The 12,792-nt window shown below is 50.6% G+C and overlaps 1 protein-coding gene across 10 annotated transcripts in view; it reads left to right on the top strand.

Annotated features, from left to right (window-relative positions):
* LOC121292766 (G patch domain-containing protein 2-like) overlaps window positions 1-11,803 on the top strand; it is a 46,284-nt gene extending 34,481 nt beyond the window's left edge. For 2 of the 10 annotated variants that reach the window (XM_041215130.1, XM_041215126.1), the window contains exons 8-10: window positions 1,457-1,542; window positions 5,257-5,342; window positions 10,418-11,803. In XM_041215130.1, coding sequence (XP_041071064.1) covers window positions 1,457-1,542; window positions 5,257-5,342; window positions 10,418-10,605 — 360 coding nt within the window. In that variant the 3' untranslated portion in view covers window positions 10,606-11,803. Of the gene's footprint in view, window positions 1-1,456; window positions 1,543-5,253; window positions 5,343-10,417 lie in introns of those variants that run through there. The other 8 variants (XM_041215125.1, XM_041215124.1, XR_005946324.1 and 5 more) reach the window with 7 other exon arrangements.
* Window positions 11,804-12,792: the final 989 nt, after the last annotated feature.

Genomic DNA, 12,792 nt, shown 5'->3' with positions numbered 1-12,792 from the left:
ACACACCCCACACACCCCACACAGCACACACCCTACACCCCACACACACCCCACACCCCACACACACCCCACACACCCCCCACACCCCACACACACCCCACACACACCCCACACCCCACACACACCCCACACACACCCCACACACCCCACACACCCCACACCCCACGCACACCCCACACACCCCACACCCCTCACCCCACACACACCCCACACACACACCCCACACACACCCCACACACACCCCACACACACCCCACGCACACCCCACACACACCCCACACAGCACACACCCTACACCCCACACACACCCCACACACACCCCACACACCCCACACACACCCCACACACCCCACACACACCCCACACACCCCACACACCCCACACAGCACACACCCTACACCCCACACACACCCCACACCCCACACACACCCCACACACCCCACACACACCCCACACCCCACACACACCCCACACCCCACACCCTCCACACACATCCCGCACACCCCACACACACCCCACACCCCACACACACCACACCACACAGCACACACCACACCCCACACACACCGCACACACCCCCCACACACCCCACACACACCCCATACACACAGCACACACCACACACACTGCACACGGAGTTCCCTCATGTGAAGTCCCAGTGGACGCCTGGAAGTTCTCACCAACTGGTCTTGGTTTTGCAGGTCCAAATTCAGACCAGTTACACTCAGATGAGGTTCTCTGGCTATACATTGAAAGCCACACACAATTGCAGGCAGGGTAGTGAGAGAGAGCCAGTTAGGGTAGCTTTCCTTCCTCAGCTTGTTCCCCAACAAGACTGCCTTCAATCACAGCAGGTTCACAACTTCAGTTTCTTCCCTCTCCTGTGTGATGGCCTTTCTGTCTCCTGGGGCTTCATTAATTAAAATGCTCCACAGTTCACCACAAATAAACAACTCCTTCTCAGGTCCCCTATAGGTCTGGTCAGTTCTTGGATGAGGCAGTTTGTTTACAGTTCCCAAAAATCCCAGGTTGGCATCCACATGTCCAGATCAGGCCAAAAACAGAAATACCTGGGAATACTCAGCATGTCTGACAGCGTCTGCGGAGAGGGATACAGTTAACGTTTCGAGTCTGTATGACCCTTCATCAGAGCCTTTCATTTGATGAAAGGTCATATGGACTCAAAACATCAACTGTATCCCTCTCCGCAGACGCTGTCAGATCTGCTGAGTATTCCCAGGTATTTTTGTTCTTGATTTCCAGCATCCACAGTTATTTTGCTTTTATCCAGATCAGGCCAAATCCTTCCAATTTGTGGAAGAAAACCTCCGCCTCGGAGATATGATTCTAACCCCCATTGCAGCAAAGTTTCAGGAGTCTTGCCCGCTTAAAGAAGGCAAACTCCCCACCGGTCCTGTCTTGCTGTAATGTTGCTTTATCATCTTTTACTTTGCAGTTTAACCCTTTGGTACCTCTGTACCCACTGGAGGTTCTAACCGACAGCTCTCACAGGAAGTGCTCCACCCTTCAGCACAAATCCAGGTAAGTGCAGCAACATCGCAGAGCACAGCGTTCAAAGCAGAACGAGTCTCAGCGCTGTCCGAGGTGGGCCAAAGATAAAGGGTTCCTGCTCCTGATCACTGTCCAGTGATCCCTGGGTTAGAGAGAGAGAGGGGAAATCAGCCAGGGTTCTTGCTCCTGATCTCTGTCCAGTGACGCCTGAGTTAGAAAGAGAGAGGGGAAATCAGCCAGGGTTCTTGCTCCTGATCTCTGTCCAGTGACGCCTGAGTTAGAAAGAGAGAGGGGAAATCAGCCAGGGTTCCTGCTCCTGATCTCTGTCCAGTGACGCCTGGATTAGAGAGAGAGAGGAAATCAGCCAGGGTTCCTGCTCCTGATCTCTGTCCAGTGACGCCTGGGTTAGAGAGAGAGGGGAAATCAGCCAGGGTTCCTGCTCCTGATCACTGTCCGGTGATCCCTGGGTTAGAAAGAGAGAGAGAGGGGAAATCAGCCAGGGTTCCTGCTCCTGATCACTGTCCAGTGACCCCTGGGTTAGAGAGAGAGAGAGGAAATCAGCCAGGATTCCTGCTCCTGATCTCTGTCCAGTGATCCCTGGGTTAGAGAGAGAGAGGGGAAATCAGCCAGGGTTCCTGCTCCTGATTACTGTCCAGTGATCCCTGGGTTAGAGAGAGAGAGGGGAAATCAGCCAGGGTTCCTGCTCCTGATCACTGTCCAGTGATCCCTGGGTTAGAGAGAGAGAGGGGAAATCAGCCAGCATTCCTGCTCCTTGACATAACTTTACATGTTTTCCTATTTCCTTAACTGAGGACCCCCCACCCCCCCCCATGGTTGACAGGATCCTCAACCGTGTCCGACCCACCTCCTGCACCTCTGCCCTCACACCTTCCTCTCCCTCCCAGAAACATGATAGGGTCCCCCTTGTCCTCAATTATCACCCCACCAGCCTCCGCATTCAAAGGATCATCCTCCGCCATTTCCGCCAACTCCAGCATGATGCCACCAGCAAACACATCTTCTCTTCACCCCCCCGGCGGTATTCCGTAGGGATCGTTCCCCTTGGGACACCCTGGTCCACTCCTCCTTCACCCCCTACTCCTCAAACCCCTCCCACAGATGGTGCAACACCTACCCCTTTACTTCCTCTCTTCTCACTGTCCAAGGGCCCAAACACTCCTTTCAAGTGAAGCAGCATTTCACTTGCACTTCCCTCAATTTAGTCTACTGCATTCGCTGCTCCCAATGTGGTTTCCTCTCCATTGGAGAGACCAAACGCAGACTGGATGACCGCTTTGCAGAACACCTTCAGTCTGTCCACAATCATGACCCAGACCTCCCTGTCGCTTGCCATTTCAACACTCCACCCTGCTCTCATGCCCACATGTCCGTCCTTGGCTTGCTGCATTGTTCCAGTGAAGCCCAACGCAAACTGCAGGAACAGCACCTCATCTTCCGACTGGGCACTTTACAGCCATCCGGACTGAATATTGAATTCAACAATTTTAGATCTTGAACTCTCTCCTCTATCCTCACCGCTTTTTTAATCCCCCTTTTTTCTACATTTATTTATATTTTTTATCCATTTATTTTATTTTTATTTATTTATCCATGGTCTTATCCCCCCTTCTATCCCATTTTCTATCTTTTTTACCCCACCACTGCCTCCTCTCCCCACCCTGTCCCCTCCAGGTCTATCTGTCACTTATTCCATGTTGTTCTTTCACACAATGTTACCCTTGTTCTGCTATTATTACACTCTGTTTCCTTAACTTTACGCCTCTAGCAGCACCATTTTTAGCCCTTACCACTACCACTACCACCAACACTCCCTTTGTCCTTTAGTTCATGACATCTTTTACAATCTCTCCTTAGTCACCACCTATCGCTGGCCTTCTATCCAGCTCCACCTGCTCCATGCCCCTTAAACAGTATAAATTGCATCATATTTCCCCTTCTATCAGCTCAGAAGAATGGTCATACGGACTGAAAACATTAACTTTGCTTCTCTCTCCACAGATGCTGCCAGACCTGCTGAGTTTTTCCAGCATTTCCTGTTTTTGTTCCTGCACCTGATCACTGTCCAGTGACCCTTGGTTAGAGAGAGAGAGAGGGGAAATCAGCCAGGGTTCCTGCTCCTGATCACTGTCCAGTGATCCCTGGGTTAGAAAGAGAGAGAGAGGGGAAATCAGCCAGGGTTCCTGCTCCTGATCACTGTCCAGTGATCCCTGGGTTAGAGAGAGAGAGGGGAAATCAGCCAGGGTTCCTGCTCCTGATCACTGTCCAGTGACCCCTAGGTTAGAGAGAGAGGGGAAATCAGCCAGGGTTCCTGCTCCTGATCACTGTCCAGTGACCCCTAGATTAGAGAGAGAGGGGAAATCAGCCAGGGTTCCTGCTCCTGATCACTGTCCAGTGATCCCTGGGTTAGAGAGAGAGAGAGGAAATCAGCCAGGGTTCCTGCTCCTGATCACTGTCCAGTGATCCCTGGGATAGAGAGAGGGGGGGGAAATCAGCCAGGGTTCCTGCTCCTGATCACTGTCCAGTGATCCCTGGGTTAGAGAGAGAGGGGAAATCAGCCAGGGTTCCTGCTCCTGATCACTGTCCAGTGACCCCTGGGTTAGAGAGAGAGAGGGGAAATCAGCCAGGGTTCCTGCTCCTGATCACTGTCTAGTGATCGCTGGGTTAGAGAGAGAGAGGGGAAATCAGCCAGGGTTCCTGCTCCTGATCACTGTCCAGTGATCCCTGGGTTAGAGAGAGAGGGGAAATCAGCCAGGGTTCCTGCTCCTGATCACTGTCCAGTGATCCCTGGGTTAGAGAGAGAGGGGAAATCAGCCAGGGTTCCTGCTCCTGATCACTGTCCAGTGACCCCTGGGTTAGAGAGAGAGAGGGGAAATCAGCCAGGGTTCCTGCTCCTGATCACTGTCTAGTGATCGCTGGGTTAGAGAGAGAGAGGGGAAATCAGCCAGGGTTCCTGCTCCTGATCACTGTCCAGTGATCCCTGGGTTAGAGAGAGAGGGGAAATCAGCCAGGGTTCCTGCTCCTGATCACTGTCCAGTGATCCCTGGGTTAGACAGAGAGAGAGAGGGGAAATCAGCCAAGGTTCCTGCTCCTGATCATTGTCCTGTGATCCCTGGGTTAGAGAGAGAGAGAGGAAATCAGCCAGGGTTCTTGCTTCTGATCACTGTCCGGTGATCCCTGGGTTAGAGAGAGAGAGGAAATCAGCCTGGGTTCCTGCTCCTGATCACTGTCCAGTGATCCATGGGTTAGAGAGAGGGAGAGAGGGGAAAATCAGCCAGGGTTCCTGCTCCTGATCACTGTCCAGTGATCCCTGGGTTAGAGAGAGAGAGGGAAAATCAGCCAGGGTTCCTGCTCCTGATCACTGTCCAGTGATCCCTGGGTTAGAGAGAGAGAGAGAGAGAGAGAGAGAGAGGAAATCAGCCAGGGTTCCTGCTCCTGATCACTGTCCAGTGACCCCTGGGTTAGAGAGAGAGAGGGGAAATCAGCCAGGGTTCCTGCTCCTGATCACTGTCCAGTGACCCCGGGATCATCCTGAAGGGGTGAATTATCCAAAGACTTCACACCCGCCCAATTCTCACTCGATGTCAAAATGTCCCCCCAAACCTGCACCTTGTGATGTTCTGCATTGTTCCTGGGGTTGACATTGTTGGCTATTTGCTGTGTTAAACAGTTTAGATGGAGTTGCTGAGAAACCTGTTAATTCTGGCTGTCCGTTTTTCCCAGCAGGCAGACCAGTGTCCACCTTGGCTCGCTGTGTACTGGCGATGTGAAAAGAAGGCGCAAAACTGCGACTGTAACCAGCCCTGCGTCAGGTGATGATCAGTGTCACTCCTCACACCTCCCACTGTCCCTGCATCACCTTCAACCGGGCTCTGTACCTACCTGGTTCCAGCTGTCACTGCTGTGCTGTCCACACCACACACTGCAGGACAGTGTGATTAGTTTTTAAAACCCTTTTCATGGGATGCGGGCTTCGTTGGCTGGGCCAGCATTTATTGCCCATCCCTAATTGCCCCTTGAGAAGGCGGTGGTGAGCTGCCTTGTCAAACCGCTGCAGTCCATGTGGTGTAGGTACACCCTCAGTGGTGTTAGGGAGGGAGTTCCAGGATTTTGTCCATGTGGTGTAGCTACGCCCACAGTGCTGTTAGGGAGGGAGTTCCAGGATTTTGTCCCTGTGGTGTAGGTACACCCACAGTGCTGTTAGGGAGGGAGTTCCAGGATTTTGTCCGTGTGGTGTAGATACACCCACAGCGCGTTAGGGAGGGAGTTCCAGGATTTTGACCCAGCGACAGTGAAAGAACGATGATATATTTCCAAATCAGGATGGTGAGTGGCTTGGAGGGGAACTTCCAGGTGGTGGTGTTCCCATCTATCTGCTGCCCTTGTCCTTCTAGGTGGTAGAGGTCACGGATTTAGAAGGTGCTGTCTAAGGAACTTTGGTGAATTCCTGCAGTGCATCTTGTAGATGGTACACACTATTGCTACACTAGGGAATGAATGTTGGTGGAAGGGGTGTCAATCAAGTGGGCTGCTTTGTCCTGGATGGTGTTAAGCTTCTTGAGTGAAGTTGGAGTTGCACTCATCCAGGCAAGTGGAGAGTGTTCCATCACACTCCTGACTTGTGCCTTGTAGATGGTGGACAGGCTTCGGGGAGTCAGGAGGTGAGTTACTCATTGCAGGATTCCTAGTCTCTGATCTGCTCTTGTAGCCACAGTATTTATATGGCTAGTCCAGTTCAGTTTCTGGTCAATGGTAACCCCCAGGATGTTGATAGTGGGTGATTCAGTGATGGTAATGCCACTGAAAGTTATGGGGAGATAGTTAGTTCCTCTCTTGTTGGATATGGTCATTATCTGGATCTTGTTTGGGATTGATACAGGGCTATGTGGAGAGTGGGGCAGTGGGATTAGTTTGGGATTGAGATGGCAATGTGGAGAGCACAGGGCATTGGATTAATTTGGGTAAAAGCAAAATACTGCAGATGCTAGAAATCTGAAACAAAAACAAAAATAGCTGGAAAAACTCAGCAGTTCTGACAACATCTGCGGAGAGGAGAACAGTTAACGTTTCAAGTCCGTATGACTTCATCAGAACACAGGGCAGTGGGATTAATTTGGGGATTGATACGGGACTATGGGGAGAGGGGGGGGCAGTGGGATTAGTTTGGGGATTGATACAGGGCTATGGGGAGAGAGTGGGGCAGTGGGATTAGTTTGGATTGATACAGGGCTATAGGGAGAGAGCGGGACAGTGGGATTAATTTGGGATTGTTACAGGGTTTACGGGGAGAGAGTGGGACAGTGGGATTAGTTTGGGATTGATACAGGGCCATGGGGAGAGAGCGGGACAGTGGGATTAGTTTGGGATTGATACAGGGCTATGGGGAGAGAGTGGGGCAGTGGGATTAGTTTGGGATTGATACAGGGCCATGGGGAGAGTGTGGGGGTGGGATTAGTTTGGGGATTGATACAGGGCTATGGGGAGAGACCGGGGCAGTGGGATTAGTTTGGGGATTGATACAGGGCTATGGGGAGAGAGGGGGCAGTGGGATTAGTTTGGGGATTGATACAGGGCTATGGGGAGAGAGTGGGGCAGTGGGATTAGTTTGGGATTGATACAGGGCTATGGGGAGAGAGTGGGGCAGTGGGATTAGTTTGGGATTGATACAGGACTATGGGGAGAGAGTTGGGCAGTGGGATTAATTTGGGGATTGATACAGGGCTATGGGGAGAGAGCGGGGCAGTGGGATTAGTTTGGGGATTGATACAGGGTTTACGGGGAGAGAGTGGGGCAGTGGGATTAGTTTGGGATTGATACAGGACTATGGGGAGAGAGTGGGGCAGTGGGATTAATTTGGGGATTGATACAGGGCTATGGGGAGAGAGCGGGGCAGTGGGATTAGTTTGGGGATTGATACAGGGTTTACGGGGAGAGAGTGGGACAGTGGGATTAGTTTGGGATTGATACAGGGCCATGGGGAGAGTGTGGGGTGGGATTAGTTTGGGGATTGATACAGGGCTATGGGGAGAGAGCGGGGCAGTGGGATTAATTTGGGGATTGATACAGAGCTATGGGGAGAGAGTGGGGCAGTGGGATTAGTTTGGATTGATACAGGGCTATAGGGAGAGAGCGGGACAGTGGGATTAATTTGGGATTGTTACAGGGTTTACGGGGAGAGAGTGGGACAGTGGGATTAGTTTGGGATTGATACAGGGCCATGGGGAGAGTGTGGGGGTGGGATTAGTTTGGGGATTGATACAGGGCTATGGGGAGAGATCGGGGCAGTGGGATTAGTTTGGGGATTGATACAGGGCTATGGGGAGAGAGGGGGCAGTGGGATTAGTTTGGGGATTGATACAGGGCTATGGGGAGAGAGTGGGGCAGTGGGATTAGTTTGGGATTGATACAGGGCTATGGGGAGAGAGTGGGGCAGTGGGATTAGTTTGGGATTGATACAGGGTTATGGGGAGAGACGGGGTCAGTGGGATTAATTTGGGGATTGATACAGGGCTATGGGGAGAGAGTGGGGCAGTGGGATTAATTGGGGATTGATACAGGGCTGTGGGGAGAGTTTGGGGCAGTGGGATTAATTTGGGATTGATACAGGGCTATGGGGAGAGAGTGGGGCATTGGGATTAGTTTGGGATTGATACAGGACTATGGGGAGAGAGTGGGGCAGTGGGATTAATTTGGGGATTGATACAGGGCTATGGGGAGAGAGCGGGGCAGTGGGATTAGTTTGGGGATTGATACAGGGTTTACGGGGAGAGAGTGGGACAGTGGGATTAGTTTGGGATTGATACAGGGCCATGGGGAGAGTGTGGGGTGGGATTAGTTTGGGGATTGATACAGGGCTATGGGGAGAGACCGGGGCAGTGGGATTAATTTGGGGATTGATACAGGGCTATGGGGAGAGAGGGGGCAGTGGGATTAGTTTGGGGATTGATACAGGGCTATGGGGAGAGAGTGGGGCAGTGGGATTAGTTTGGGATTGATACAGGGCTATGGGGAGAGAGTGGGGACAGTGGGATTAGTTTGGGATTGATACAGGGCTATGGGGAGAGAGTGGGGCAGTGGGATTAGTTTGGGATTGATACAGGGCTATGGGGAGAGAGCGGGGCAGTGGGATTAATTGGGGATTGATACAGGGCTATGGGGAGAGAGTGGGGCAGTGGGATTAATTGGGGATTGATACAGGGCTATGGAGAGAGTTTGGGGCAGTGGGATTAATTGGGGATTGATACAGGGCTATGGGGAGAGAGTGGGGCAGTGGGATTAATTGGGGATTGATACAGGGCTATGGAGAGAGTTTGGGGCAGTGGGATTAGTTTGGGATTGATACAGGACTATGGGGAGAGAGCGGGGCAGTGGGATTCGTTTGGGATTGATACAGGACTATGGGGAGAGAGTGGGGCAGTGGGATTAATTTGGGGATTGATACAGGGCTATGGGGAGAGAGTGGGGCAGTGGGATTAGTTTGGGATTGATACAGGGCTATGCAAGGGAGTGGGACAGTGGGATTGGTTTGGGATCGATTTGGGGGTATGTGGAGAACGTGATTGCTTAACAGTATTGTACGTGTGCCTTCAACACACGGATAGCAATGATTCAAGAAGGCAGCTCACCACCACCTTCTCAAGGGGAGTCTGGGGTTTGCGATATGTGCTGGTCTTGTCTCCAATACCCACATCCTCAGAATTAAATAAAAGGAAAATGAAACATCAGCAAAGCAGAGCAACTGGTATTAATGGGATCTTACTGTGCAGTATATGGCCTCTACCTTTCCGGGGCTTTGACACAAGACTTTCACAGAATGCTGAGTGGTTGTGTGCTGGGGTCAGTGTTTGACTTTTGGATGTAACAAAACTTGCATTTTCCAGGTGCTGTGCATTTATTGTTTTTCTCACTTGGCTGAGCCTGGGTCCTGATTGGAGCATTGACGAATAACCCCGGCCCCTGGTTCTCTGTTATCTCTGGGCAGGCCTGCCCTCCCCTCGCTACCTTGAAGGCAGAGGAGGAGAGCTAGATAGCAGGAGACTGATGGTGCTGCGTTCAGCGATCAGTTGTAGTGACAGTGTCCCAACCCACCAGACCTGCCCAAGCTTGACAGGCGCTGACTACTTTCAGCAGCTCAGAGCCAGTGTCATGAGGGCTGCTGTGGACTCAGGGAGATGGGTGAGGTGTGGGCTTATAGGGTCAGGCATAGGCAGTTGCCTGGTGTGACCTGCAATGAGAAACTTCCTGACCTCCCCCCCAACCCCCTCGCTCTGTCTCTCTATTCCTTTCCCTCTTCATACCCACCACCGCCTCCCTTGTAATTTGAGGATTATAGTGGAGTGGTTACGTTACTGGACCATTAATCCAGAGGCCTCATCTAATGCTCTGGAGACAAGAGTTCAAATTCCACCACGGCAGCTGGAGAATTTAAATTCAACTAATTAAATAAATTTGGAATGAAAAACTACCTATTCCTGGTAAATCGGATTGCTGTAAAAACTCACCTGGTTCAATAAAGCCCTTAATGGAAGGAAATCTGACATCCTTACCTGGTCTGGCTTTGCCACTGACACCCACATTCCACAAATGAATTGGGCCAAAAAACTTCTGGATCTTTGTATAACTTTTCCAGTCCAGTGCATTGGACGAGGGATCAGTGGTGACATAATTTCTAGTTCTGCCCAGCTCGCTGTTGGCCACCTCTGTGCAGATGGAAGGTATCGATGAGGCTCTGGAAGTCGCAGCTCCAGACCCTGTGGCTGAGAACCATTGGGAACTCGCGCTCCCTCTCTCACTCAGGGTGGAGGTTGTCTCAGGGCAGGGGGGAGGTGCACCCAGTGGTCCCCGGGGAGTAAACCAATCAATGAAAAATCTCCATCTTTTCTTGCAGCTGCGACCTGTCACCACGGAGACAGTGTAGACCTGAGTCCAGAGGATGCTGGGAGCAGCAAGAGCTCAGCAAGCATGGACTGGGTGGAGGGGCAAACCCAAACTGGATCGGGAGCAGAGAAACCAGGCTCCCTCGACCGGGTGGAGCAGCTGATTCCACGCTCTCCTGCAGGACCAGCTCGGCTATGACAAGGCCCCAGAGATGGGACAGACTCACCGACTGAACTGCTGGTTCCGGTAGCGTCAGGAGAAAGCTCTGAGGATTAATGGGGATCTCATTATGAAACGGGTGACTGTGGAAAGGTACAGCAACTTTAATTCCCCTCTCCCCAACATCTCGCAGTGATGCTCCTGCACATAGACTCTGACTGCACTTGGAGTGAGAATGACTGGAATGGAATCCGTCCACGCTGGGCAGTACAGCAAGAAAGGCTTAAACGCCCCCTTGCTTCAGACCAACAGCACCAACTGGACCCACTCCCCGCACAATGAAGTGTCAGGATTCAAGGATGTTACTCTGAATGATGGGTATGAATAAAGGGGGGGCCCCTGCAGGATGCCGAGTGGACAGGTGTGATTTGTAAAACATGGCGTTAAAACCAGAGCTGAGATTTGGATAGGGCTCTGAATGAATCCCAAGAATTTGGCTTCTTCCCTGTCACACTCACCTCCCCAAGAGTGTTACACATGATGTGCTTCATATACGCGCGTGTTATATATAATATATACGCGAGATTATATATCAAGACAATATATGTCAAGATTTGGTTTAACATCACATATGAAATGACAGCAACCTAGACAGTGAGCAATTGCTGTCCTCGCTAGACACTCACCAGTTGAAGCAAAGGGAGAATCCATCACGAGTGTTATACCTAGTAGCACACCGTGTGTTATATAATATGTACAGTGTTATACCTAGTAACGCACAGTTTATTATATAATTGATAACGCGCCATGCCTTATCTTGCCCTGAATGCATTAACGTTCTTGTGCAGCTGCTCTTCATTGGCAGTCTGTTGTGAAAGTTCTCTGCCTGTTCTGAAGTTTCCCCACTTGCCTATTATGTTTCTCTGTGATGTCAGTAATTCGTGCTCCACTAGGGAGTTATATTAATGTTGTGTCTATTTCTGAATTGGCTCCTTGTCACACCTTGTGTTACACAAATCATTTTCTCCCAAATTACTCCAAATGCTTTCTGAAAAACGTACATGCACCATTTTCCCCTCACAGTGAAATTTCTAACATCCCAAATGAGTTTTAAACAAAAATTTTAAGTGCAAATATTTAGATATTTCACAACCATCTGAAAAAATGTACCATTGAATGGTCTTTTAATGCTTTCATTAAAATTTTTACTGAGCAACCTCAGTCTTTCTTCTGCATTCCCACCTCTCTGTTTTCTCTTGATTTAAAAAAAATCAGCTTAGAATGAGATAAGTCACTCTTCCTGTCTCCTTTTCAACAACAAGTTGCTTTGATATAACACCCTTATGGTGGAATTTTGAGGGGTGGGTGATAACAGCAGATTTGAAGGTGAGAAGGACAACGAGTGACAAGAGAGAACAGCTAACATGGGGATCACTGAGGGCAAGTTGGGTGCTCAGCTGCTCAGAAGAAATACGATCAAGAAAGCAAGAAGTGGGTCTCTTAGAGAAGATGAATTTGGGGGGACATGTAGGGAGAGAGGAGTTTCTCTCCACATGCGAAAGATGAAGCTAAAGCATTTACTACAATCTTCAGCCAGAAGTGGATGATCCATCTCGGCCTCCTCCTGAGGTTCCCAGCATCACAGATGCCAGTCTTCAGCCAATTCGATTCACTCCCCGTGATATCGAGAAATGACTGAAGGCACTGGATAATTTAAAAGCAATGGGCCCTGACAATATTCCGGCAATAGTGCTGAAGACTTGTGCACCTACACTGGCCGTGTCCCTAGCCAAGTTGTTCCAGTACAGCTACAACACTGGCATCTACCCGGCTATGTGGAAAATTGCCCAGGTATGTCCCGTACACAAAAAGCAGGACAAATCCAACCCGACCAATTACTGCCCCATCAGTCTACTCTCCATCATCAGTAAAGTGATGGAAGGGATCATCAACAGTGCTATCAAGTGGCACTAGCTTAGCAATAACCTGCTCACTGATGCTCAGTTTGGGTTCCACCAGAGCCACTCAGCTGCTGACCTCGGTCTTGGTTCAAACATGGACAATAAAGTTGAACTCCCGAGGTGAGGTGAGAGTGACTGCCCTTGACATCAAGGCAGCATTTGACCGAGTGTGACATCAAGGAGCCCTAGCAAAACTGGAGTCAATGGGAATCAGGGGGAAAACTCTCCACTGGTTGGAGACATACCTAGCACAAAGGATGTTTGT

This window comes from Carcharodon carcharias, chromosome 20, assembly GCF_017639515.1.
Source record: "Carcharodon carcharias isolate sCarCar2 chromosome 20, sCarCar2.pri, whole genome shotgun sequence".
NCBI lineage: Eukaryota > Metazoa > Chordata > Chondrichthyes > Lamniformes > Lamnidae > Carcharodon > Carcharodon carcharias.
Note: the sequence above shows the minus strand (reverse complement) of the source record. Positions and strands in the feature narration are given on the sequence as shown.